The 27372-nt window shown below is 41.2% G+C and overlaps 2 protein-coding genes across 2 annotated transcripts; both read right to left on the reverse strand.

The window, feature by feature from the left end:
- Window positions 1–3415: 3415 nt before the first annotated feature.
- Window positions 3416–5519, reverse strand: LOC130708718 (gamma-crystallin B-like). The gene is made up of 3 exons (XM_057551484.1): window positions 5511–5519; window positions 5162–5404; window positions 3416–3691 (listed from the first exon to the last, which is right to left on the reverse strand). The coding sequence occupies exons 1-3, from the start codon at window positions 5517–5519 to the stop codon at window positions 3416–3418; spliced, it is 528 nt and encodes a 175-aa protein (XP_057407467.1).
- A 7464-nt stretch (window positions 5520–12983) lies between these two features.
- On the reverse strand, window positions 12984–15079 carry LOC103017584 (gamma-crystallin B). Its single transcript, XM_057551485.1, has 3 exons — window positions 15071–15079; window positions 14730–14972; window positions 12984–13259 (listed from the first exon to the last, which is right to left on the reverse strand). The coding sequence occupies exons 1-3, from the start codon at window positions 15077–15079 to the stop codon at window positions 12984–12986; spliced, it is 528 nt and encodes a 175-aa protein (XP_057407468.1).
- Window positions 15080–27372: the final 12293 nt, after the last annotated feature.

Consider the following 27372-nt stretch of genomic DNA (forward strand, 5'->3'; position numbering starts at 1 on the left):
ACATCCAATTTAGTGAACTCCTGCTTTTTACTTTATTTATTTATTTATTTTTAAAATTTATTTATTTATTTATTTATTTATTTTTGCTGTGTTGGGTCTTCGTTTCTGTGCGAGGGCTTTCTCTAGTTGCGGCAAGCGGGGGTCACTCTTCATTGCGGTGCGCGGGCGTCTCACTATCGCGACCTCTCTTGTTGCGGAGCACAGGCTCCAGACGCGCATGCTCAGTAGCTGTGGCTCACGGGCCTAGTTGCTCCGCGGCATGTGGGATCTTCCCAGACCAGGGCTCGAACCCGTGTCCCCTGCATTGGCAGGCAGACTCTCAACCACTGCGCCACCAGGGAAGCCCGCTTTTTATTTTATTGTTTATTTTATGTTTTTTTGGCCGCGCCGAGCAGCATGTGGGATCTTAGTTCCCCGACCATGGATTGAACCCGTGCCCCCTGCAGTGAAAGTGCGGAGTCCTAACCACTGGACCACCAGGGAAGTCCAACTTCTGCCTTTTTAGGCACTTCCCCAAGTCACCCAACCAATGTAGAAATCCTATCATAGTTCTTTCTAACCCTCTTACGGAGACGGTCCACGCTTCCCCATGGTGTATGTTCTCTCCGTCACTCTAACCAGTAACAAACCCCTTTGTTTCACAACAGGTGTGCCTGGTGGCTTTTGGCTAAAGGACATGGACCTGAATAAATGGGATTATGTGTTTAATGTGTTTGGCACATACTTGGCACAAATGAGCACTGAATAAACGTTTGATATTAGTAATAGGGAGACATTATTAAGGATGACTTCAGCCCATTTGTCTCTCTCAAAGATGCCTGAAAAATGTCTCCACCACAAAGCCATTTTGTGGTAAAAATGTAGATATGGAAGGAACTTTAGAAATCATCTAGTGTTTTTCAAATTCCAGGATGCATTAAGAATCACCTGTGCTTATCAAAAATGCTAATTGCCAGGCTCTACCCTCTTCTGAGACTCTGCATCATTAGATCTGGACAAGACTCTAGGAATCTGCATTTTAACTGGCAGCGGCAGGTTGTTCTTGGACCAAACTTTGAAAAACACTACTCTGATTTATTCCTTCTTCTTTTCTTTTCTTTTCCTTTCTTTTCTTTGTGTGTGTGTGTGTCTGTGTGTATAGCTGATATACAGCGTTCTGTTAGTTTCAGGTGTAGCGATTCAGTTATACATATATTTATATCTATTCTTTTTCAGATGATTTCCCCTTATGGGTTATTGAGTATAGTCCCCTGTGCTATATATGAGGTCCTTGTTGTTTACTATTTTATGTATAGTAATGTGTATATGTTAATCCCCGCCCCACCGCCCTGCCACCCATCTTTACTTTTGTATTCTCACTAACTGGAAAAATGAACTGGGCCATAAAGTTTACTCAATAAATGTCTGGGGGATATGAGCGTTATTCCCTCGTCTGAAATTCATCGTTGTAATAGTCCACGGGACCTCTTTCAAATGCTCAGTGCAACGGGCCTACACACTCACATCAAAGTTCAGCATTTGCAACTTTCAATGTGTAGGATGACACAAGCACCCTGCATTTGATCTATTTAATGGGCGTTTATAATAGGCGAGATGAGTAAGCAAAAGAGAGAAAACAGAACTGTGCTGTCCCCTAAGCCCTCTGCTCCTTCGTGATTCTAATTTTATGTCTCATGAGACGCCAAATTACTGTTACAACAGCAGTGTCCAATTCCAGAGTTTTGCTAGTGTCTGAGGTCCAGTCAACTGTTAACCTTGCTACCCACATGTTTGCTTCCTAGTATTGATAATTAATGTAGCATTTGTATCATATACGTGCTTGGTTAAATGAGAAGAGGTCATTTGGTTGGCGGCCATGTAGACCAAACTCTCCCAAACAAGGAGACTGGGTAAGGACCCGGAGATCACCATCATAACACCAGCCTCTGGTTCTCTTTCTTGGCTTGTCTTTGATGGCCATTCAGTAACTGACATGAAGACAGGAAGCAATCATTGACCCACGTCTGCTTAACTCCTATGGCATTCCTCTTGGAACAAATGAATTTTCATGTTCAAAATGTGAAATAAAATTCATATTTTATGGCAAGGCAAGAAAAATTTCAACATAAAAATTCTTTTCTGCCCTTTGGCCTCTCCTCTCGCCCCAGCATTGTGTATCTGCATTATACATCAACCAAACCTCCTCCATCATCAAGAATACCTGCTCAACCATAAACAGCAACATTCTCCTAGCACCAACAAGGCAACTCCTTAAAAGATAACATTCCTTCTTTTTGTTTTTTTAAATTAAATATTTATTTATTTTTGTCTACATTGGGTCTTCCTTGCTGCACCCAGGCTCTCTAGTTGCGGCGAGCAGGGGCTACTCTTCGTATGGTACGTGGGCTTGTCATCGCGGTGGCCTCTCTTGTTGCGGGGCACAGGCTCTAGCCACATGGACTTCAGTACTTGTGGCGTGCAGGCTCTAGAGCTCAGGCTCAGTAGTTGTGGTGCATGGGCTTAGTTGCTCCGCAGCACGTGTGATCTTCACAGCCCAGGGATCGAACCCGTATCCACTGCATTGGCAGGAGTATTCTTAACCACTGCGCCACCACCGAAGTCCCTTATTTTTCATATATGGTCATAGTACTTTACTCCCATTAAAATGATGGGAGACAGGGACTACTCTGGCCGTCCAGTGGTTAAGACTCCGTGCTTCCACTGTAGGGGGGTGTGGGTTTGATCCCTGGAAGGGGAACTAAGACCCACATGCGGCGTGGCCAGAAAAAAAAAATGATAGGGGGCAGAGTTTTCCTATGTGCATGTGGTTTTTGGTAAAAATCCTGAAAATTTTGTACAAAGCACATATAGCAAAGAGACAGTGAATTCTATTGGGAAATCTCATGGAGGTATGAGGTATTGGAAATGGGAGAAAAGGGATGGAGGCTGTTAGAAGGATAAGGAGTGAAGTAGGTAAGAGGACCAGTTCATTTATTTGTTTGTTTATGGGGCTAAAGTAAGAGTCTAGATGAGAATGGCTTTCCTTATCAATTAAGACTTGGACTATATAGGGAAGATGGTGGGGATAACCTGGAGGGATAACTTGAGGTGTTTCAATAAGTACTTGTTTATTATTGTAACTGTAAAGATATCTTTGTAAGATTAACCACAAATGGGTTGAGCCCAGTTGAACTGAACTTTGAGCCTACATGGCCTAGCCTTTAAAAGAATGCTGGCAATAATATCCTCTACTTAATTCCCCTTATAAGAGGTTGTTCCCCATCTTGAAAACATATGTTATCATGTCTGGCAAAGTGACATTATTGCTTTTGAAGTCTTAATAGATTAAAATAAAGGCAGGACTCTATTAGTGCCAGAAACACAAGCTAAATCTTTTATTAGATTCTAAAGGAGAAAAGTGGAGAATGAAAATACTTTAGTAAAAATCTGTCACCCGTCTTAAAGAACCAGCTTTGGCATTCATCGCCCCCCAGTCAAGATATCTCCTGTACTCCCCCGGCCTCAGGAGGTACTGCCTTCCTCTGTAGTTGGGCAGCTCGTAAAGGACCCAGGAGCCCTCCAGCACGTTGAGGGAGTGGATCTCAGTGAAGTGGAAGCGGTCCTGAAGAGAGAGACAATCGTCTGTGATCTCTGACATTTGTCCTCTGAAGTCATCTCTCTCATAGATTCTCATTCTGTAAGTGCCGGTGTGCTAGGGTGGCAGACAGAAAAGAAAAAGTAAGTGAACACAAATAGAGAGAAATTAAAGTTCCCTTAGTCCAAGTCTGCTTTCACCACAACCATGTTGCGGAGTTAAGGAGCCTTCCTGGTCCCCATCGCCCAGCCGTGAATCTCACGGTGGATGGGCTAAGCTAGGAACAGAACTTAGCAGCTCTTCAACTGCTATGCACCAGTCTCTGTCCTTGGGAATTTAGGTTTGTCTAAAATAAAACTGGTCATTTTAGTGCTTGTTATTAGAGAATGTCCTTCTCAAAGGAGAAAAGTGAGCGTCATTGGAAAGTGAAGCCTCATTTGATATATTACCCTTGTTATAAAGGAATCAACATTTAGCTATTTTCTGTAAGACTAATGTTTTGGTTCCCATGCATACTATGGATTATTAAGCTCTTGTAAAAAAATAAGATGACACATCTTCCCTACCTCTCTTTTCATAACTTCATTTGCAGTTCAAATTTCAACCTATGTGACTCTTAAGCTTCCTTTCTGGCCTCCTACCCTCCACTTCCTCATTCCCTCAACAGCAGGAATGGTCTTCTTGCAACTCTGTTTGGATGACACCATATCTCATGCTCCCACACTTCTACACATTCTTCTAAGAACTCTGCCATCACTCTCTAGGAAAGACTGAATCTCAAAGTTTATTTTTGGATGTGGCCTTTCCTCTAATTTCTACCTCTAGGTGAGCTAATAGGTACTGCCTACAAAATCAGAATAGAAGCCAGGGGGCCTGTCTTCTCTAGGAGGATAATCAAAGAGAAAAGTAAGCCAAAGCAAGCAAAAGTATTTTTATCAATTAAACAGAACCAGATTGTATTTATAAGTTGTGATCTATTGGATTTCTGAGTTGATATGGCTTGGAATGACCACTTTAAGAAATTATATCTTGAAAAAAAAAAAAGAAATTATATCTTGTAGTGGGAGTAGTTTGGGGTTAGCAGAGGCAAACTATTATATATAGAATGGATAAGCAACAAGGTCCTACTGTATAGCCCAGAGAACCATATTCAGTATCTGGTGAAAAACCATAATGGAAAAGAATATAAAAAAAAAGAATGTATATATGTATAACTGAATCACTTTGCTGTACAGCAGACATTAACAGAACATTGTAAATCAACTATACTTCAATACAAAAAAAAGGAATTATAACTCGAACAGATGATAACTTCAGTCTCTTCTATGTTCTGCTTTTTGTTAATGAGTCTTTTCATTTTTGATTCCGTTTAAAACATGAAACACTGGGAATATGTGATTTTAAGAAAACCACCACAGAGTTCATGAAGAACGGCTTGCTATCTGGGACACCCTTCTAGAACGGACTGCGTGCATTGGGGTCACTCCCCCTTTCTGCTCTCCAGGTGGAACGATTTGGTTGAAGGCTGACAGTTGTTAATGGCTTTGATTTCCAAAGAGAGGAAGGCAAAGACAGAGCCACACTCACTGGGGGGATGAGGCGGCAGGAGCGGACGGAGTCGTTGAGGCCCATCCACTGCTGGTAGTCGGGGTAGTCGCCGCGCCGCAGGAAGTACTGGTGGCCCTGGTAGTTGGGGCGCTCGTAGAGCATCCAGCAGCCGCTGTCCACCCGGATGGAGTTGCAGCGGCTGAAGTAGGGCTGCAGGTTGGGGCAGTCGCTGCTGCACTCATAGCAGCGGCCCTGGAAGCCCCGGTCCTCGTAGAAGGTGATCTACAAAGGGAGTATAATTCAAAATTAAATCATTTGCTCCCCATAACAGATCTTGTAGCGAGGCATTTTTCCCCCCTCCACTTTATTTCACTTGTGTTCCGTTTACCTTCCCCATGGCTGGTTGACACGGATGATGCAAGTTCAGTGTGATGGGGCCCTGGCAGCGCAGCGGGTCTATATAGCAGGACGGCTGCTGTGTTGGCAAGAACAACACAAAAGGGGCCCCGGGGGTGAGTAAGGGGATTTTATGGATCGCTTTTACATGCTGCATTCAGTGGAAATGCCTGTCTAGTCTGCCCTCATTCTCTGGTATATTCTAACGCTGTCCTGTTCGGGTTCTGGATGAGTCCCTAGAGTTGCTTTTATTTGGATTCTTAGTGTTTTATAAATTTATCAGCACATCAGTCTGAACTTTTGACCTGAAACTCACGTCTCTATACATATGATTCATTTATGCCCTGTGTATTATGGGGGAAAAAATCCATGTCTTTATGGAAGTGCCCCAGAATTCCAGAGAGGCTGTGGGTGAAGCAGAATGCCACAAGCACTAGTTTTTCTGGACCACAGAGACCACTGTATCTTAAAACTGCTTTCTTCACAGGACTTGTCAATCCAGTACAGGACACAAATCTGGATTCTGATTTTTGCTAGTTTTGACAACGCTTTAAGGCATAGCTTTTAACTTCCTCTTTGGTGAGTACGCTTCATATAACTGGAAACCAGCCCCTCGTAGCCGACTTGTGATAAGAACCAAAAGAAAGGTTTTATGACCATTGAGTTCAAGACTGAGAAGTATATTGCTTTATAGACTGCTTTCCCTTTACCAGGGGAAGGTAGTAAAGCTTCATGGACTCAAAATGTCCACTTAGTAACCACATGAACTTGGCAAGCCACACAACCTCTCAGAGCAGGAGTTATTTCATAATACTTATCTCATGGGATATAGTATGTTGAATGAGACAGAGAGAGAAAGAAAGAAAGAAAGAAAGAAAGAAAGAAAGAAAGAAAGAAAGAAAGAAAGAAAGAAAGAAAGAAAGAAAGAAAGAAAGAAAGAAAGAAACGGCCGGCAGCCTCTAATATTTGGAAGCTGGCCTGGCCCTCAGAGCTAGGCCATATTTCCCTATTAGACATAAACAATCTCACAAAATACCAACTGAGGCAAGGTTACCCTGAGACCATGATGAAATGAGACAATATAAGGCCACTTCATAATTTTGTCTAAGCATAGGCAAAAACAAAGCGAATGTGCCACCCACAGAATACCAGACACAGGCCCTCTCTCAGCCAAAATGATTAACTGCTACTTCTTTATCAATTGCAGCTTTATCCTTGTTCTTTGCTCCCTTCCCCATGGGTAGATCTGTTAAGATATCCAATCATAAAATTACCCTTGCTGTCTGACAACATCCAATTTAGTGGACTCCTGCTTTTTATTGTATTATTTATTTTATGTTTTTTTGGCCGCACCAAGCAGCATGTGGGATCTTAGTTCCCCGACCATGGATTGAACCCGTGCCCCCTGCAGTGAAAGTGCGGAGTCCTAACCACTGGACCACCAGGGAAGTCCAACTTCTGCCTTTTTAGGCACTTCCCCAAGTCACCCAACCAATGTAGAAATCCTATCATAGTTCTTTCTAACCCTCTTACGGAGACAGTCCATGCTTCCCCATGGTGTATGTTCTCTCCGTCACTGTAACCAGTAACAAACCCCTTTGTTTCACAACAGGTGTGTCTGGTGGCTTTTGGCTAAAGGGCATGGACCTGAATAAATGGGATTATGTGTTTAATGTGTTTGGCACATACTTGGCACAAATGAGCACTGAATAAACGTTTGATATTAGTAATAGGGAGACATTATTAAGGATGACTTCAGCCCATTTGTCTCTCTCAAAGATGCCTGAAAAATGTCTCCACCACAAAGCCATTTTGTGGTAAAAATGTAGATATGGAAGGAACTTTAGAAATCATCTAGTGTTTTTCAAATTCCAGGATGCATTAAGAATCACCTGTGCTTATCAAAAATGCTAATTGCCAGGCTCTACCCTCTTCTGAGACTCTGCATCATTAGATCTGGACAAGACTCTAGGAATCTGCATTTTAACTGGCAGCAGCAGGTTGTTCTTGGACCAAACTTTGAAAAACACTACTCTGATTTATTCCTTCTTCTTTCCTTTTCTTTTCCTTTCTTTTCTTTGTGTGTGTGTGTGTCTGTGTGTATAGCTGATATACAGCGTTCTGTTAGTTTCAGGTGTAGCGATTCAGTTATACGTATATTTATATCTATTCTTTTTCAGATGATTTCCCCTTATGGGTTATTGAGTATAGTCCCCTGTGCTATATATGAGGTCCTTGTTGTTTACTATTTTATGTATAGTAATGTGTATATGTTAATCCCCGCCCCACCGCCCTGCCACCCATCTTTACTTTTGTATTCTCACTAACTGGAAAAATGAACTGGGCCATAAAGTTTACTCAGTAAATGTCTGGGGGATATGAGCGTTATTCCCTTGTCTGAAATTCATCGTTGTAATAGTCCACGGGACCTCTTTCAAATGCTCAGCGCAACAGGCCTACACACTCACATCAAAGTTCAGCATTTGCAACTTTCAATGTGTAGGATGACACAAGCACCCTGCATTTGATCTATCTAATGGGCGTTTATAATAGGCGAGATGAGTAAGCAAAAGAGAGGAAACAGAACTGTGCTGTCCCCTAAGCCCTCTGCTCCTTCGTAATTCTAATTTTATGTCTCATGAGATGCCAAATTACTGTTACAACAGCAGTGTCCAATTCCAGAGTTTTGCTAGTGTCTGAGGTCCAGTCAACTGTTAACCTTGCTACCCACATGTTTGCTTCCTAGTATTGATAATTAATGTAGCATTTGTATCATATACGTGCTTGGTTAAATGAGAAGAGGTCATTTGGTTGGCGGCCATGTAGACCAAACTCTCCCAAACAAGGAGACTGGGTAAGGACCCGGAGATCACCATCATAACACCAGCCTCTGGTTCTCTTTCTTGGCTTGTCTTTGATGGCCATTCAGTAACTGACATGAAGACAGGAAGCAATCATTGACCCACGTCTGCTTAACTCCTATGGCATTCCTCTTGGAACAAATGAATTTTCATGTTCAAAATGTGAAATAAAATTCATATTTTATGGCAAGGCAAGAAAAATTTCAACATAAAAATTCTTTTCTGCCCTTTGGCTTCCCCTTTCCCCCCCGCATTGTGTATCTGCATTATACATCAACCAAAACTCCCCCATCATCAAGAATACCTGCTCAACCATAAACAGCAATGTTCCCCTAGCACCAAAAAGACAACTCCTTAAAAGATAACATTCCTTCTTTTTGGTTTTCTTTTTTAAATAAATAAATATTTATTTATTTATTTTTGGCTGTGTTGGGTCTTCCTTGCTGTGCGCAGGCTTTCTCTAGTTGCTGCGAGCGAGGGCTACTCTTCGTTACGGTGTGCGGGCTTCTCATCGCTGTGGCCTCTCTTGTTGTGGAGCACGGGCTCTAGGCGTGCGGGCTTCAGTAGTTGTGGCTCGAGGGCTCTAGCGCGCACACTCAGTAGTTGTGGCACACGGGCTTAGTTACTCTGTGCCATGTGGGATCTTCCTGGACCAGGGCTCGAACCTGTGTCCCCTGCATTGGCAGGTGGATTCTTAACCACTGTGCCACCAGATAAGTCCAACATTCCCTCTAGAGCTTGTAAAAGGTCACGTGACCCACCACAATGGCGCTTAAATGTGGATTATGTAAACTGTCGATAATATGTCATTTAATGTACAGCCCTCTGTCTCAAAAAACTTATATATACACTGTGTCTTGACTTCTAACAGGCGGAACAGTTCTCAGAGCTTCCTGAGATGCTCTTCCCAGGTTATAATCCTCAAATTTGGCTCGAATAAAAGTTTCCAATTCTTTCTTAAATTGACTGATTAATTTTTCATCGACAAGAACAATACGTCTTGGGACTTCCCCGGTGGTCCAATGGCTAAGACCCCATGCTCCCAATGCCGGGGACCAGAGCTCGATCCCTGGTCGGGGAACTAGATCCCACATGCATGCTGCAACTAAGAAGTTCACATGCTGCAATGAACATCCCACGTGCTGTAACTAAGACCCCACACAGCCCAAAATAAAAAAACAAAAATAAAATAAATATTTGAAAAAAAGAAACAAAAACAATATGCCTTCTTGTTTAAGCAACAGGTGGTTGTGACTGTCAGTTTTGCTTTAACAAACCCACAAAGAAGAAAATTTGAACTCCAAAAGTCCAGAGGGGATGGAATAAGACACCTGCTTACATTAGGACCTACCCCTTGACAATGGGGAAGGAAAACTGGAGAGGGAACCCATAGTGAGGAGAACATTTTGAGGGTGTAGCTCAATAGAGTGGGGTCTTGACACTTTTATGGAATAGCTGCTACTTCAGTTTCTGTGCTTGGTGGAACTTTTGTAAGGTTAGTCCAGAAGACACTGTGGATTCAAAGGGAGAAAAGAGGAAAAAAAGGGAAGAAAAAGCTTTAAAATCTGGACTTATAACAAACTAGGATATACAGGAAATACTAGTGTGTGTAGGGTATGTAGGCTGATACCAGGGTTATCTCAAATTGTTGGTTCATCTTCATGGGGAGAAGGTTAGTGGGATCCTGTAGGGTATCCCTTCTCTGCTTTCACCTCAGACACTCATCTCTTCAAGGTCCCAGTGTTTGGAGAGAGGATAGAGAGAAGGAGGAAGGGTAGATTAGGAGTTAGTTTGTGCATAATGTCTTTCCCTGGCCACTCCCCACTGTTGACCTTTTCTTTAAGTTGGGATTAGAGGGTGGATAGCATTCTCTTTGCCTGTGCCCCAGGAAGGGAAGCAACTTGCAAACTTGATCAATGAGATCCAGGGTCTCTAATTTTATGTGCCTTCATTTCAGGTGTTTCAGGATAATTTCCATGTCTGATGTCTGTGATTTTAAGCCTACTAGGCAAATAATGTAAAACTTGGCACTGCAAGAAGCTTTTGGCTTTCTCATTCATGTTTGCTGTATTATTATTGACAGAAGACCCTGGCTAATGTCTCCAGGAAGCCAACACTAGTTTTGGGAGTTTAAAGGTTAAAGAGCTGAGATTTAGGAACAATTAATATCAAATAATACAAGAATCTATTTTCCAGGGACGGAACCTTTATAAAGAGCCTTACCATGTGCCTCAGCTTGCCTGGAACGGTCCTGGTTCATGCCTCTTGCTCCAGTGTAATCCTTAATAGAACACACTCACTCTCAAAAATGACTCAGGATAAGCAACAAATTATATGCTTGCTCTGGTAATAAGCCACTTGGGTGGTGGATATGGAGCCCTTGAATGTGTGAGATGGAAGGAGACTCTACAGAGAGTGAACAACCATGTGGGTACATCTAAGGACAGAGAAGAGAGGAGCAAGGAAGGGTAAGACCAGGCCACCCAGCAGCAGGTTGGAGCTTGCAGACTAGAGCAGGGTCATCCAATATTAAACTTGATACTGTTGTGCTATTGTGATCTAAACTTGCATCTCTCCCCTCACAACCTCTATAACAAAGCTGGCTGCACACATTAATGCTTTATGTGAGAAATGGTTCAGGAGTTCAAGGAAAAGGCACTATGTCTCCACTTTGGGTCAGTGTGGATCCACTCAATGACAAGGCAGGAGTTCAGAGTGGAGAGTAACTGGAAAAAGCATAAACAACTCGTCTCCTCTCCAGAATTCCAAGAAACATTGGGTATATGTGTGTTGGAAGAAGTGGGTACATAAGTCTCCCACCTGCTGTGAGATGAGCTTTGAGCCATTTATTAGAATCTCAAAGGATGGGGTACTTCAGATGAATTTTGACCTGAAGCTGTCAGCTTCATTGGGGAACTTTATAAGAAACAGTGCTAAGAACCGTATTTAATTATCACAGGATGTTATTGAGGACGTTGTTTACTCAGTATCTTCTTTACTAGGACCCACAAGAAAATTTTCTTTTAGGTTTCAGTACTGGGAATTAATTGAAGAATTAATTTATTTGTCTTATGGACTCTGTCAGTCATGGAACTGATCATGTTTCCTTCTACGTCTTGGCTGCTGGATCCAAATCTGGTTCTAACTTCAGCCACCAAAGTGCGTTTATAGCCCCCAGTTTGGGCTCAAACTTCACTCCTGGCTCTATCTCTCTCTCTCTCTCTTGCTTTTCTTCTGACCCAATTTTTTCATTCCCCTATTTTTAATTTATTTAATTTATTATGTTGTAATTTTTTATTAGCGACCTTAATCTATGTTTTTAAAATAAAGAAAACAAATCAACCAAACAAGCAAACTTCTCCAGAAAATTTTAGTGCCCTTTTTTGATTTAGTATTATTTTTCTTTATTATTATTATTATTATTAGTTTGGCTGCATTGCGTCTTCATTGCTGCGTGTGGGCTTTCCCTAGTTGTGGCCAGCAGGGGCTACTTCTTATTGCGGTGCCCGGGATTCTCATTGCGGTGGCTTCTCTTGTTGCGGAGCATGGGCTCTAGGTGCATGGGCTTCAGTAGTTGCAGCACGCAGGCTCAGTAGTTGCATCATGCAGGCCCTAGAGCGTGCAAGCTTCAGTACTTGTGGCATGCGGGCTCTAGAACTCAGGCTCAGTAGTTGTGGTGCACAGGCTTAGTTGCTCTGCGGCATGTGGGATCGTCCCAGCCCAGGGATGGAACCCGTATCCCCTGCATTGGCAGGAGGATTCTTAACCACTGCACCACCAGGGAAGTCCCTTATTTTTCATATATGGTCAGAGTACTTTACTCCTATTAAAATGATGGGAGGCAGGGACTTCCCTGACAGTCCAGGAGTTAAGACTCCATGCTTCCACTGCAGGGGTGTGGTTTCGATCCCTGCTAGGGGAACTAAGACCCACATGCAGCATGGCCAGAAAAAAAAAAAAAATGATAGGAGGCAGAGTTTTCCTATGTGCATATGGTTTTTGGTAAAAATCCTGAAAATTTTGTACAAAGCACATATAGCAAAGAGACAGTGAACTCTATTGGGAAATCTCATGGAGGTATGAGGTATTGGAAATGGGAGAAAAGGGATGGAGGCTGTTAGAAGGATAAGGAGTGCAGTAGGTAAGAGAACCAGTTCATTTATTTGTTTGTTTATGGGGCTAAAGTAAGAGTCTAGATGAGAATGGCTTTCCTTATCAATTAAGACTTGGACTATATAGGGAAGATGGTGGGGATAACCTGGAGGGATAACTTGAAGTGTTTCAATAAGTACTTGTTTATTATTGTAACTGTAAATATATCTTTGCAAGATTAACCACAAATGGGTTGAGCCCAGTTGAACTGAACTTTGAGCCTACATGGCCTAGCCTTTAAAAGAATGCTGGCAATAATATCCTCTACTTAATTCCCCTTATAGGAGGTTGTTCCCCATCTTGAAAACATATGTTATCATGTCTGGCCAAGTGACATTATTGCTTTTGAAGTCCTAATAGATTAAAAGAAAGGCAGGACTCTATTAGTGCCAGAAACACAAGCTAAATCTTTTATTAGATTCTAAAGGAGAAAAAAGGAGAATGAAAATACTTCAGTAAAAATCTGTCACCCGTCTTAAAGAACCAGCTTTGGCATTCATCGCCCCCCAGTCAAGATATCTCCTGTACTCCCCCGGCCTCAGGAGGTACTGCCTTCCCCTGTAGTTGGGCAGCTCGTAAAGGACCCAGGAGCCCTCCAGCACGTTGAGGGAGTGGATCTCAGTGAGGTGGAAGCGGTCCTGAAGAGAGAGACAATCGTCTGTGATCTCTGACATTTGTCCTCTGAAGTCATCTCTCTCATAGATTCTCATTCTGTAAGTGCCGGTGTGCTAGGGTGGCAGACAGAAAAGAAAAAGTAAGTGAACACAAATAGAGAGAAATTAAAGATCCCTTAGTCCAAGTCTGCTTTCACCACAACCATGTTGCGGAGTTAAGGAGCCTTCCTGGTCCCCATCGCCCAGCCGTGAATCTCACGGTGGATGGGCTAAGCTAGGAACAGAACTTAGCAGCTCTTCAACTGCTATGCACCAGTCTCTGTCCTTGGGAATTTAGGTTTGTCTAAAATAAAACTGGTCATTTTAGTGCTTGTTATTAGAGAATGTCCTTCTCAAAGGAGAAAAGTGAGCGTCATTGGAAAGTGAAGCCTCATTTGATATATTACCCTTGTTATAAAGGAATCAACATTTAGCTATTTTCTGTAAGACTAATGTTTTGGTTCCCATGCATACTATGGATTATTAAGCTCTTGTAAAAAAATAAGATGACACATCTTCCCTACCTCTCTTTTCATAACTTCATTTGCAGTTCAAATTTCAACCTATGTGACTCTTAAGCTTCCTTTCTGGCCTCCTACCCTCCACTTCCTCATTCCCTCAGCAGCAGGAATGGTCTTCTTGCAACTCTGTTTGGATGACACCATATCTCATGCTCCCACACTTCTACACATTCTTCTAAGAACTCTGCCATCACTCTCTAGGAAAGACTGAATCTCAAAGTTTATTTTTGGATGTGGCCTTTCCTCTAATTTCTACCTCTAGGTGAGCTAATAGGTACTGCCTACAAAATCAGAATAGAAGCCAGGGGGCCTGTCTTCTCTAGGAGGATAATCAAAGAGAAAAGTAAGCCAAAGCAAGCAAAAGTATTTTTATCAATTAAACAGAACCAGATTGTATTTATAAGTTGTGATCTATTGGATTTCTGAGTTGATATGGCTTGGAATGACCACTTTAAGAAATTATATCTTGAAAAAAAAAAAAGAAATTATATCTTGTAGTGGGAGTAGTTTGGGGTTAGCCGAGGCAAACTATTATATATAGAATGGATAAACAACAAGGTCCTACTGTATAGCCCAGAGAACCATATTCAGTATCTGGTGAAAAACCATAATGGAAAAGAATATAAAAAAAAAGAATGTATGTATGTGTAACTGAATCACTTCGCTGTACAGCAGACATTAACAGAACATTGTAAATCAACTATACTTCAATACAAAAAAAAGGAATTATAACTCGAACAGATGATAACTTCAGTCTCTTCTATGTTCTGCTTTTTGTTAATGAGTCTTTTCATTTTTGATTCCGTTTAAAACATGAAACACTGAGAATATGTGATTTTAAGAAAACCACCACAGAGTTCATGAAGAACGGCTTGCTATCTGGGACACCCTTCTAGAACGGACTGCGTGCATTGGGGTCACTCCCCCTTTCTGCTCTCCAGGTGGAACGATTTGGTTGAAGGCTGACAGTTGTTAATGGCTTTGATTTCCAAAGAGAGGAAGGCAAAGACAGAGCCACACTCACTGGGGGGATGAGGCGGCAGGAGCGGACGGAGTCGTTGAGGCCCATCCACTGCTGGTAGTCGGGGTAGTCGCCGCGCCGCAGGAAGTACTGGTGGCCCTGGTAGTTGGGGCGCTCGTAGAGCATCCAGCAGCCGCTGTCCACCCGGATGGAATTGCAGCGGCTGAAGTAGGGCTGCAGGTTGGGGCAGTCGCTGCTGCACTCGTAGCAGCGGCCCTGGAAGCCCCGGTCCTCGTAGAAGGTGATCTGCAAAATGGGAAATGTGGAAGCATGAAGCGATTTGCATCCCCTCTGAAGATGCCCGCGACGCGGCAAAGATTGAGCATCAGGTACCCAGCACTTACCTTCCCCATTCTGGAGAGAGGGAGCAGGAGGTGTTCGCTGGATGCAGTGTGGGACTAGGGGGAGGGCCGCTGTATAAATAGCAGCCCTGACTGCTGCCTCCGCAGGAAATCACACAAAAGGAGCCCATTTCGGTGAGTAAGGGGATTTGCAAGCTCTCCGCTCTCCCTCCCCCTGGTCACTGGGGTTAGCTGAATGTTTACTCTTATTCTTTCTGGTAGGTTCGGGTTGTTCTAATTCACAAAAGCTGCTGTTGCCACCGAAATCAAAAGTCTTAGGCGTTTAGAAGGATGAGCGAAATTCTATCCCCATGCTTTTATTTTATAGCCTGGTCTGCTTAATTGACTCCTTAAAGGTAATTAAACTAAACCACGTGTTCCGCTCAGGGACTGGTGTTTAAAAACAAAACAAAACAAAACAAAACAAAAATACTTCTTGAAAACCAGAATTTAAATAATAAGAAATCTTAAGGAAGAGGGAATCAAGTAATCTGTGAAAATGCTTTGAAAGGCATAAAGCGTAGTTCAAATTCAAGATTCTGTGATCATCGATGTTGTTGTTTGGGGGCCTATCTTGAGTAAAATTGATACTTGACTGGAAATTTGTGGGCTCCCTGAGGCCAGGAATTCTCTCTTTTTCCTTTCTGCCCCTGAGCCCTAGAGCAGGGGCTGGGCACATAGTAGGCCCTCAGTCCTTGGCTTTGACCTGAAAGAAAGCAGATTGTTGTGACCTTCCTGTCTCACATCTCCCTTGGAGCCCACATCCTTCCTTCTGCTGGTGGCTGCCCAGAGACTTGCTCGCTCTTTGGGGTCCCTGGCCTCCTTCAAATGTCCTAAGATCTATCTTTCCTCTTCACCATGATAAACTCTTGCTCACTTGATAAGGGTGATTTGAGTTAGTGTAAGGAGTGATGTAGAAACCCTCAAGGTACCACACCCTCTACTTCCTCAGACTTTTGAGATGCTAGACAGTACCAGACAACAGAGCATCTTGATACCAGGCCAGACAACAGAGTATCTTGATAGTATGGATTTCACAGTGTGATATGGGGACCTCTAAGGTCCCCAAGACACTTTCAAGGGGTTCATATGGTCAGAACAGTTTTCATAACAATACCAGGATGTTATTTGCCCTTTTCACTCTTATCCCTTCACAAGTGTACAGTGGAGTTTTTCCAGAGGCTATATGACATTAAAGAGATTTGGTGAAATGTAAAGCAATTCCAGTCTTTTCATTGTTTTTGCTTTGAAAAATATGGTTATTATTCATAAAATATGTTATTTATGTTAACATGTAATAGGTTTACTACCTAAGGCTCTTCCTATAAAAAGGGGAACCCACAGTGAGTAGGAGTCCCCCTATTGGAATAGAACCAACACAGTATCCAGCAGATACCCAGGCCCTGGCATGACCCTCCATGGGACGATAAAGAGTATAGGTGGTTACAGGCTGGCTCCAGTCTATTTCATAGCCTATGTCATGTGACAGTGTAGAATTCATCCTGACCTCTTGCAAAACTGGTGGCAGCACTAACAGACCACTGAGGCAAACAATTATATTAAGACATTTTAGGGATCAAATAAAATACTAGAAATAAAGCAGGCCATCCCTCGGTATCCGTGGGTTGGCTCCAGAACTCCCACGGATACCAAAATCTGCAGATGCTCAAGTCCCTTATACAAAATGGAGTAGTATTTGCATATAACCTACACAATCCTCCCATATACTTTAAATCATCTCTAGACTACTTATAATACCTACTACAATGTAAATGCTGTGTTAAGTAGTTGTGAATACAGTGTAAATGATATGTAAATAGTTGCCAGTGTGTGGCAAATTCAAGTTTTGCTTTTTGAAAATTTCTGGAATTTTTTTTCGAATATTTTAGATCTGTGGTTGGTTGAATCCATTGATGCAGAACTCATGGATACAGAGGGCTGACTGTATTGGCTCAAGAGGTTGGTGAGAGAGACAGCTTTACCTGCTGACTCCAAAGTCATGGGAAAGATTGAGTCAGAGGCCTACACACAAGCCCTTTTACGTGTATAGTCAGCTTCTGATGTTAGAGCGTCAGGGATCTGGACTGGGTCAGGCAGGGGGTGAGTGGTGCAATCGGGGCCTGCATCATTGCTTAGTGGAGGAGCAAGTGCTTGCAAACGACCCTACCTGTAACCACCTACCTGCCTAGCCCATGCCTTGCATTCACACTGCTTCTTCTAAAGCTCTCTCTCTCTTTTTTTCTTTCACAGTACTTACAAGCACCATGAAATTCTTGAATAGGCACTATTTCTGGTGAACACATTCAGGGAACAATGGCAGCATCCATCCATCCATACTCCTGCAGTTACTGCTTGTGTAATCTTTGGAAAGCCACTTACCTTCCCCAAGCCCCAGTTTTCCCATTTGTAAAATAGGAATGACAATGAAAATCAAAGGAGATAATGGACTTGAAAGCACATGGTAAATTGCAAAGTAATACCAGTGGTTAAAAACATTATATCATTCATATTTTAATAAATGCTAAAGATGCCCAAGGCTGAATCAGGAAGAAATAGAAAATATGAACAGACCAATTACCAGTAATGAAATCGAATCAATAATTTTAAAAACTCCCAACAAATAAAATTCCAAGGCCAGAGAAATAGTTGAGGGAGATTAAGAAGTACACACTTTCAGTCACAAAATAAAGGAGTCCTAGGTATGAAATGTACAGTGTGAAGAATATAGTAAACAAGTAGGTAATATCTTTGTATGGTGACAGATGACAACTAGGTTTATCATGGTGATCATTTTGAAATGTATAGAAATACTGAATCACTATATTGTGCACAGGAGCTAACATAGTGCTATAGGTCAATTATACTTCAAAAACAAACCAACAAACTCATAGAAAAAGAGATTCGATTTATGGTTGCCAGAGGTGGGAGGTGGGGGTAGGTAGTGGTGGTCAAAAGGTACGAACTTCCAGTTATAAAATAAATAAGTACTAGGTATGTAAGAATAAATAAGTACAACATGATAAAGATAATTAACACTGCTGTAAGTTATATATGAAATTTATTAAGTGAGTAAATCCTAAGAGTTCTCATCCTAAGGAAAAAATTTTTTTTTCTGTTTCTTTAATGTTGTGTCTATATGAAATGATGAATGTTCACAAACCCTATTGTGGTAGTCATTTCATGATGTATACAAGTCAAATCATTATGTTTTACACCTTAAACTCATACAGTGCTGTATGTCAATTACATTTCAAAGAAACTGGGAAAAAACCCAAACCAAAAAAAGAAGTTAATAATCAGTGCTTGCAATTAAAAAAAAAAAAAATGCTGAAGTCGATAATAGCATTCCTTGCTACATTAATCAAAAATAAATGTGTTTCTGGGCTTTGATGTCATAGCCTTCGTTTTTGCTTATGGTATGGAGACTAAGTATGATCAATTGGTAATTTCATATATTGGAATGCTTTGATCAAATTTAGCAAAGATCCTTTGATAATTTTGATTTCACAATCAAATGATGACTGTCATTTATGTGTGATCTGGAGCCAGATGCTAAGAGAAGGACTGACGTATGTGACGATCGTGCAGTCAGAGCAGATGGAGTTGTTGAAGTCCTCCTAGTGCTGGTGGTGGATGAACCAGCCCAGAGCGGCCAGCCCTTGCTGTCCACCTGCATGCAGTAAATTGCTGCGGTTGAAGCACGGCTGCAGGTAGGCGTGGTCGCTGCTGCCCTCATAGGAGGGGATCTGCAATGCAACATGCCAACAGTAAGGGAAATCCTCTCAAGAACACATTGTTGTGAGTTCATTGACCAGCCCCTGTTGTAAACCCACTTCACTGTGGTTGGTGGACTGCAGATGCAGAGGCCAGGGGCGTCATCATGTGTAACAGAGGCTTAGGGGTGTATGGGCTGGTGTGTGTGTATGTGTGTGCATTTCAGATCTAGCAGGTGATTTAGGCCTGATTTGGCTAACAGTAGAATTTTCCCCCCTTTCTCATTTCCGTGTCACCAGTGAGGTTCTTTTGTGTGTTTACTTTTAGTTTTCATTACATTATAACTGTATCCTTTCTCTTAAAGTGCTTTGGAGGTCTTTGAAGCAGTATAGAAAGGAAAGTTGATATATAATGAACAAGTCACAAAAGTGTCCTCACATTATTTTATTGAACCCTTTTTTGGTTAAGTAGAGAAATAGTACGAGTAGACACAATTCATACTGAAATGTGTTTTAAATCTTGGCAGTGCAGAAGGGAGATTTTTTTCCCCATCTTGCCTCTAAATTCAAGATGTCTGATGATCTGGGCCTATGGAAGGAAGCTGTTCCTAATACTGGAACACCTTCCCTTCTTAGAGGCTTATCAAATTCCATCCAATCTTCAAGGCAGTCTAGGTTCCTCTTCTCAGGATGGCTCCTCTTACAACCAGCTTTTACTTGTCTCTCCTTTCTCTGAACGTTTACATCCACTTCATTAATACCCAGCTTAGCACTTAAGCATTGTCTTTATCATATAATGTCTCCTTTTCTTGGTTTAATGTCTTTTTTTTAACATCTTTATTGGAGTATAATTGCTTTACAATGTTCTGTTAGTTTCTGCTCTATAACAAAGTGAATCAGCTATACATATGCATATATCCCCATATCCCCTTCCTCTTGTGTCTCCCTCCCACCCTCCCTATCTCACCCCTCTAGGTGGTCACAAAGCACTGAGCTGATCTCCCTGTGCTATGCGGCTGCTTCCCACTAGCTATCTATTTTATATTTGGTAGTGTGTATATGTCAGTGCCACTCTCTCACTTTGTCCCAGTTTACCCTTCCCCCTCCCCATGTCAAGTTATTCTCTACATCTGTGTCTTTATTCCTGTCCTGCTCCTAGGTTCTTCAGAACCTTTTTTTTTTTTTTTCAGATTCCATATATATGTGTTAGCATACGTATTTGTTTTTCTCTTTCTGACTTCCTTCACTCTTTATGACAGACTCTAGGTCCATCCACCTCACTACAAATAGCTCAATTTCGTTTCTTTTTATGGCTGAGTAATATTCCATCGTATATATGTGCCACATCTTCTTTATCCATTCATCTGTCGATGGACACTTAGGTTGCTTCCATGTCCTGGCTATTGTAAATAGTGCTGTGATGAACATTGTGATACATGACTCTTTTGGAATTATGGTTTTCTCAGGGTATGTACCCAGTAGTGGGATTGCTGGGTCATATGGTAGTTCTATGTTTAGTTTTTTAAGGAACCCGCATACTGTTCTCCATAGTGGCTGTATCAATTTACATTCTCACCAAGAGTGCAAGAGGGTTCCCTTTTCTCTACACCCTCTTCAGCATTTATTGTTTGTAGATTTTTTGATAATGGCCATTCTGACCTGTGTGAGGTGATACCTCGTTGTAGTTTTGATTTGCATTTCTCTAATGATTAGTGATGTTCAGCATCCTTTCATGTGTTTGTTGGCAATCTGTATATCTTCTTTGGAGAAATGTCTATTTAGGTCTTCTGCCCATTTCTGGATTGGGTTGTTTGTTTTTTTGATATCGAGCTGCATGAGCTGCTTGTATATTTTGGAGATTAATCCTTTGTCAGTTGCTTCATTTGCAAATATTTTCTCCCATTCTGAGGGTTGTCTTTTCATCTTGTTTATGGTTTCCTTTGCTGTGCAAAAGCTTTTAAGTTTCATTAGGTCCCATTTGTTTATTTGTGTTTTTATTTCCATTTCTCTAGGAGCTGGGTCAAAAAGGATCTTGCTGTGATTTATGTCATAGAGTGTTCTGCCTATGTTTTCCTCTAAGAGTTTTATAGTGTCTGACCTTACATTTAGGTCTTTAATCCATTTTGAGTTTATTTTTTGTATATGGTGTTAGGGAGTGTTCTAATTTCATTCTTTTATATGTAGCTGTCCAGTTTTCCCAGCCTGGTTTAGTGTCTTCAACAAGGTAATAAGCTTAAGGGTAAGGGCCATGTCACACTTCTCTATCCCCCATGATTATTTACTAATTAATTATATGGATAGAGTCCTGGAAACAAGAAAAACAGTTAAGCAAGTGATACCCATTTTATTGCACATGATTCTGATTTTATTTAGGAAAACAATAACTCGCCCACATGAGGTCACCTGTGTGGATGTTCAGAGACACAGCCATCATTCTCTCCCACTCAGTCCTCTACCACGTCCCCTGGTTCTGATAGCCTCCACTCCTGTCTGGTCCTTGGTGACCTGGGAAAATTTGAAGGGAGGTAAAAATGGCCCAGAAATTGGGCAGGCTGGTGTAGGATGGCAGCAGGGAGGCCTTCCTGAGGGGAGGGGAGGTGTTAGAGCACCACCAGAGCTCTCCCGTGAAGGTCTCAGAACCTACCTTTAACTGCTAAAGGAGAGAGACAGGAGAGATGGCCTGAGAAAGAGAACAAAAATGAAAGAAAAGGTGATGAGCAACATTTTTGCAAAGAAAAATAATGAGATTCCCAGCCACTTCCTTGCATCTTAGAAGATGGATGGGCCAATGGAATAAGACATTGGGTCCTGGATGCTGCAAGACATGCTTTGTTCTGTCTTTTTGTAGTATCAGCCAACACCCCAGTCTAAAATAGTGGGAGATTAAGGGACTGAGCCAATGAGACTTTTAGCACAAATATTTGAATACCAAGTTTAAAGTTATATACAAGTTTTTTGTTTTTCCTTTAAAAAGAACTGCAAAACTTGTTTTAAAAAAGACAGGTCTTATTTAAATTTTAAAAAATTAAAAAAAAAATTAAAAAACCATTTAAAGTTCTTTAGGAACTCATGGTTAAACAAACTCATATATCAAAATACATAGACTTGCATGTCAAAATATTTGAATGGATCTAATATAACCCTGGTTTCTTCCAAAAACAAAATAGTTCATTTAAGAGCCATTAAGGGACTTCCCTGGTGGTCCAGTGGTAAAGAATCCGCCTTACAATGCAGGGGACGTGGGTTTGATCCCTGGTCAGGGAACTAAGATCCCACATGCCGCGGCGCAAAAAAGCCCGTGTGCCACAACTACAGAGCCCACGTGCCCTGGAGCCTGTGTGCCACAACTAGAGAGAGAAAAAACCACAACTAGAGAGAAGCCCGCCTGCTGCAACAAAGAGCTCTCTCATGCCTCAACTAAGACCCAACACAGCCAAAAATAAATAAAAATAAATAATAAATAAATAAATCTTTAAAAAAAAAAGAGCCATTAAATTACCTGAGGCCTGTTAGAAGGCTCTGTGGAAATAGTTCATTACCCTCCTTGCCTCGCTTCCCGCATACAAATGTTTTAGTTTGTCAGCTGGGTTTTCCTGAAGTGTTTGCAGACTTCTTTCTCTGGTAACCACTTATGTGTCTCCCATATGAAACCTCTTGAGTTCATCAGCACATCATTGACATGACCCTGCTGAAGGAAGCCACATCTGCTCTCACTTAAGTAGGCAGGATTGAACCTGCAGCAAACTTTACAGCACTCACTTGGCTCATGATGATGGAAATAGTACTAGTTAATAATGACAGCCTACTGTATGAAGAGTGTTTAGTGTGTTCTAGACATTGTACCAGGAATCTTATATAGAGTACATCATGTAGCTAACACAGCACAATTATTATCAGGACTTTGCCAAATATTTGAGACATCCAGGGCAAGAGCATAAATAGAGGCCCCCTCCACCACCCCATGGACCACCCTCCTCCCTTCTCACTCCCTCACATGTCCAAGCTCCATCCACATGCTCCACCCCCCCATCCCGACCATGCCCCCCAAACAGCTGCCCTTTGAGTACCAGTGTCCTTGGGTGAGTGCGTGAAGACTCTCTCTTAGATTTTGGAAGCAAGGGTGTAAATGGAGGAAATTCTGGAGCTCCAGGTATAAGGAGTGTGGTCTAGAAGACGTGTGGGCATGTCCCTGTTGTTCCACACATTCCTATCCTGTGGGGAAGATGGTATCTGGAGGAGGCCAGAGGAGGATCTCTGAACACCCGTTCCAGGCCAGGGTCCCCAGTTGACCAAGTCTAATCACATACTGATCACTATGAGAAACAAATTCAAAAAGGTACACATAGCTAGTAAGTAGAGGCACTGGGAATTGAACTGAGGTCTGTCAGCCTTGAAGGCCTAAACTAATTGTTTCTGCATATAACAATGACTTGTTTTAGAGGTTATGTTTCTAGATGTGCATAGCTTATATTTTTCCTAATTCTACACTTCTCATAGCAGGTTCAATGTCATTCTTTTTTTTTTTTTAATTTGTAAAGGGCCTAGCACCAAAGTAGCCTGTTCTCCCTACCAACCTTGAGAATATTTGGCTTTAACAGGAATTCTGGTAAATTCTAGTGGATTCTTCAATTGACTGATTGCTGCCAGGCTGATTTCTTCAGCCTGGCTCTAGGATCTCAGCATTAACTGACTGCAAAGGGCTCCTTAATCCCTGAGTCACTGATTTGTGTGTAGCCTTCTAAGACAGCAGTAATAGGTGACTATTAAAAGGACATTGAGGATGTTCACATTTCCTTGAATTAGAGATTTTTTTTTTAGAAAATAGCTAATTTACTTTGCCCCCCCCCCTTTTTTTGAAGTCCATGTATATAGCATAACAAGGTAAAACTGATGGAGTGATGACTACTATTTATTGAGCTTCTTTACAGGAGGCATCTCATTTATTTCTCATAAGAACATGCAAGTGGGAAAACTGAGGCTTAGGGAGCATAAGTAACTTGCTCAAGGTCACACAGCCATTAGGTGGTCAAACCAGAAACCATGTCCATGGACCTCAAGGCCTACATTGGTAACCATTGAGATGCTCCACCTTGAAACCTAATACAGTCTTAAAGAATCAGAGCTGGAAGGAAACATGGAGCTCCTCTTGTCCACACCCCTTATTTTATAGAGAAGAAAACTTGTGGCACACTGAGCTTTCTTAGATAAAACGCCGTTTTCTAAACCCTTAAGTTCACTAGATTAAAGCAAAACAAAACAAAACCTCAGGTTAAAATTATTTTCAGTGAGACATCTGACCTGGGTTTTCCTTTTTTTTAAAAAAAAGCAGAGCTCATATTTCATTAGTCACCCAACAAAGGACAACACACTATGGTTTAACTAAGCTAGTGGCAAAACAACAAATCTTTCTGTATATTTGGTATTGGTAAGAGCCACAGCAGTTTAATAATATGTGTATCTTCATATTTATAATTTATACCATATGTTCCTTCAGCAAGAAGGAATCTTATTCTAAGAGGTTATTTATTACTTAAGGTTCTGTGTCAGGCGTTATTATTTTTAAACAGCTTTGTTGAGATATAATTCACATACCATATAGTTTACCCATTTAAAGTGTATAATTCAATGGTTTTAGTATATTCACAGTTATGTGCAACCATCACCACAGTCAATTTTAGAGCATGCCCATCCCACAGTGAGAAGTCCTGTACCCTTTAGTTTTCGTTGCTTTATCCAGCCATCCCCCACACCTAAGCAACCCATGAATCCACTTACTGTCTCTAGATTTGCCTATTCTAGTTATTTCATATAAATGAATCCTATAATATGTGGTCTTATGTGACTGGCTTCTTTCACTTAGCATAATGTTTTCAAGGTTCATCCATGTTGTAGCATGTATCAGTACGTCATTCCTTTTTATGGCCAAATAATATTCTATTGTTTGGATATATCATATTTCATTTATCCAATCATCCACTGATAGACAGTTGGGTTGTTCTCACCTTCTGGTTGTCATGAATATTGCTGCTATGAACATTCATGTAAACTTTTTTAAAAAATAAATTTATTTATTTATTTATTTATTGGCTGCTTTGGGTTTTCATTGCTGGGCATGGGCTTTCTCTAGTTGCGGCGAGCGGGGGCTACTCTTCGTTGCGGTGCGCAGGCTTCTCTTGTTGCAGAGCATGAGCTCAAGGCACACGGGCTTCAGTAGTTGTGGCACATGGGCTCAGTAGTTGTGGCTCATGGGCTCTAGAATGCAGGCTCAGTAGTTGTGGCACACGGGCTTAGTTGCTCCACGGCATGTGGGATCTTGCTGGATCAGGGCTTGAACCCATGTCCCCTGCATTGGCAGGCAGATTTTTAACCATTGCACCACCAGGAAAGTCCCCATGTACACGTTTTTATTTGAACACTCATTTTCAATTCTTTGGAGTATAAACATCAGAGTGGAATTGCTGAGTCATATAACTCTATTTAACTATTTGAGGAAATACCAAACCATTTTCCACAGTGGCTGCAATAGTTTCCATTCCCACCAGCTATTTATGAGAGTTCCAATCTCTCCACGTCCTTACTAACATTTGTTATTTTCTGTTTTTTTTTTTTTCCTAAAATTATTATAACCATCCTAGTGGGTATTAAGTGCTACCCCACTGTGGTTTGATTTGAATTTCCCTAATGACTAATAATGCTGAGCATCTTTTCAGTAGCTTCTTGGCTATTTGTATATCTTCTTCATAAAGATGTATATTCAAATCCTTTGCCCATTTTTTATTTGTGTTGTTTATCTTTCTGTTGTTGTTTTAAGAGTCTTTATATATTCTGGATACTAGACTCTTACCAGATAAAAAGTTTGTAAATATTTTCTCCCATTCAGTGGGCTGTCTTTTCACTTTCTTGATAATATCCTTTGATTCATAAAAGGTTTTAATTTTGATGAAGTTCAATTTATTATTTTTATTGTTATTGCTTGTGCTTTTGGTCATATTTAAGATATCATTGCCTAATAAAAGATCACAAAGATGTATGTCTCTGTTTTCTTCTAAGAGTTTTATAGCTTGAGTTCTTTGATTATTTTGAGTTAATTTTTATATGTGGTATGAAATGGGGGTCTAACTTTATTCTTTTGCATTTGGATATCCAGTAGTCCCAACACCATTTGTTGAAAAGCTATTCTTTCCCTACTGAATGGTCTTAGCACCCATGTCAAAAATCAGTTGAGCGTAGACATATGGGTTTATTTCTAGACTCTCAAGTGTATTCCATTCATCTCTATGTCTACCCTGTGCCAGTACCCTGCTGTCTTGATTACTATTGCTTTGTGGTAAGTTTTGAAATTGAGAAGTGTGAGTACTCCTACTCTGTTCTTTTCTCAAGAATGTTTCAGCTATTCTGGGTCCCTTGCAATTCCATATGAATTTTAAAATTAGCTTCTCAATTTCTATGAAGAAGTTAACTGGGACAGAGCACTATTTTTGCTTATGTAAATTTGTGAAAAGAATTAGCATTCTGGGAGAGCAGCTCTACTCTAGTGGAAAGAAATGCCAGCGGTATGCAGGATAACAAATATTCTTACTTCACTCTGCATAGTTGAGTCTTCCATAATTGAATCTTGATAAAAGTTCATATTGGAGTCCAAAATAAAGATGAGTATACTGTACTGTTGAATTTGAGGAAACCCTGAGAATACATTAATTTCTTACATTTATATTTGTACAAACATTTAAAGATAACAAATTGTGGTAACAATCTTTCCCCAGCTGTTCATCATAATTATCCTGGAAATTAGCGAGACAGGAATTTATTATCACCTGTAGTTTTCAATAAGGCAATTTAGGCACAGAGAGAATAAGAAATGACTTGCTCGAAGAGATAAGCTAGGAAGTGGAGTAACCAACCATCCTAGTTTACCTGAGACTGAGGGGCATTTTATTAGTAAGTAGCAGAGGCAGGATAACAACTCAGGCCCTTTAACTCTTTCTGTTTAATTAATTAATTAATTAATTAATTTTTGGCTGAGTTGGGTCTTTGTTGCTGAGCGCGTGGGCTTTCTCTGGCTGCGGCGAGCCCCAGGCCCTTTAACTCTTAATTTAACACTTCTCCTCCCAGACGACCTCATCATGCATACTTGACCTTCTCTACTTTGGGAATTCCGCTTAAAACTTCTCTTTTCACTCAGCTTTTCTTGACTAATCTTACCTGAAACTTCAGCTGCCCTAACCTCTCCAGCAATCCTTTGTCTTTGGTATCCCAGCCACAACTGGTTCTATATTTTCTCCTGTATATGGGTTTCATAGTTTTTCATTATGTTTCTTTCCTCTCTCCCTCAGATCGTGGGTCATAGAGGCAGACAGTGTTTCTCCCTCCTTCCCATGACATGAGTGGGGACTTCATAATTACTGCTGCCTGACCAGCAGGAAGTAAGTAGACGTTCAAGACACTTGACCTTCAGGGTCAGATAAGTTGCCAAGGGTCACCATTTATTAAAATTCAGTTATCATTTAAGATGAACAAGAATCACTTAGTGCCAGGAACACAATCTGTATATTTAGTGCAACTCTATGTGGATTATAATAAGAAAAACACAGC

Source organism: Balaenoptera acutorostrata, chromosome 8 (assembly GCF_949987535.1).
Source record: "Balaenoptera acutorostrata chromosome 8, mBalAcu1.1, whole genome shotgun sequence".
Lineage (NCBI taxonomy): Eukaryota > Metazoa > Chordata > Mammalia > Artiodactyla > Balaenopteridae > Balaenoptera > Balaenoptera acutorostrata.

Excerpts from the sequence above, each read along its gene's own strand:
- LOC130708718 (XM_057551484.1), bottom strand. Across the intron at positions 3,692-5,161 it reads CCTGCCGCCTCATCCCCCCA|CACACCGGCACTTACAGAAT; the intron begins GTGAGTGTGGCT and ends CTGCCACCCTAG.
- LOC103017584 (XM_057551485.1), bottom strand. Across the intron at positions 13,260-14,729 it reads CCTGCCGCCTCATCCCCCCA|CACACCGGCACTTACAGAAT; the intron begins GTGAGTGTGGCT and ends CTGCCACCCTAG.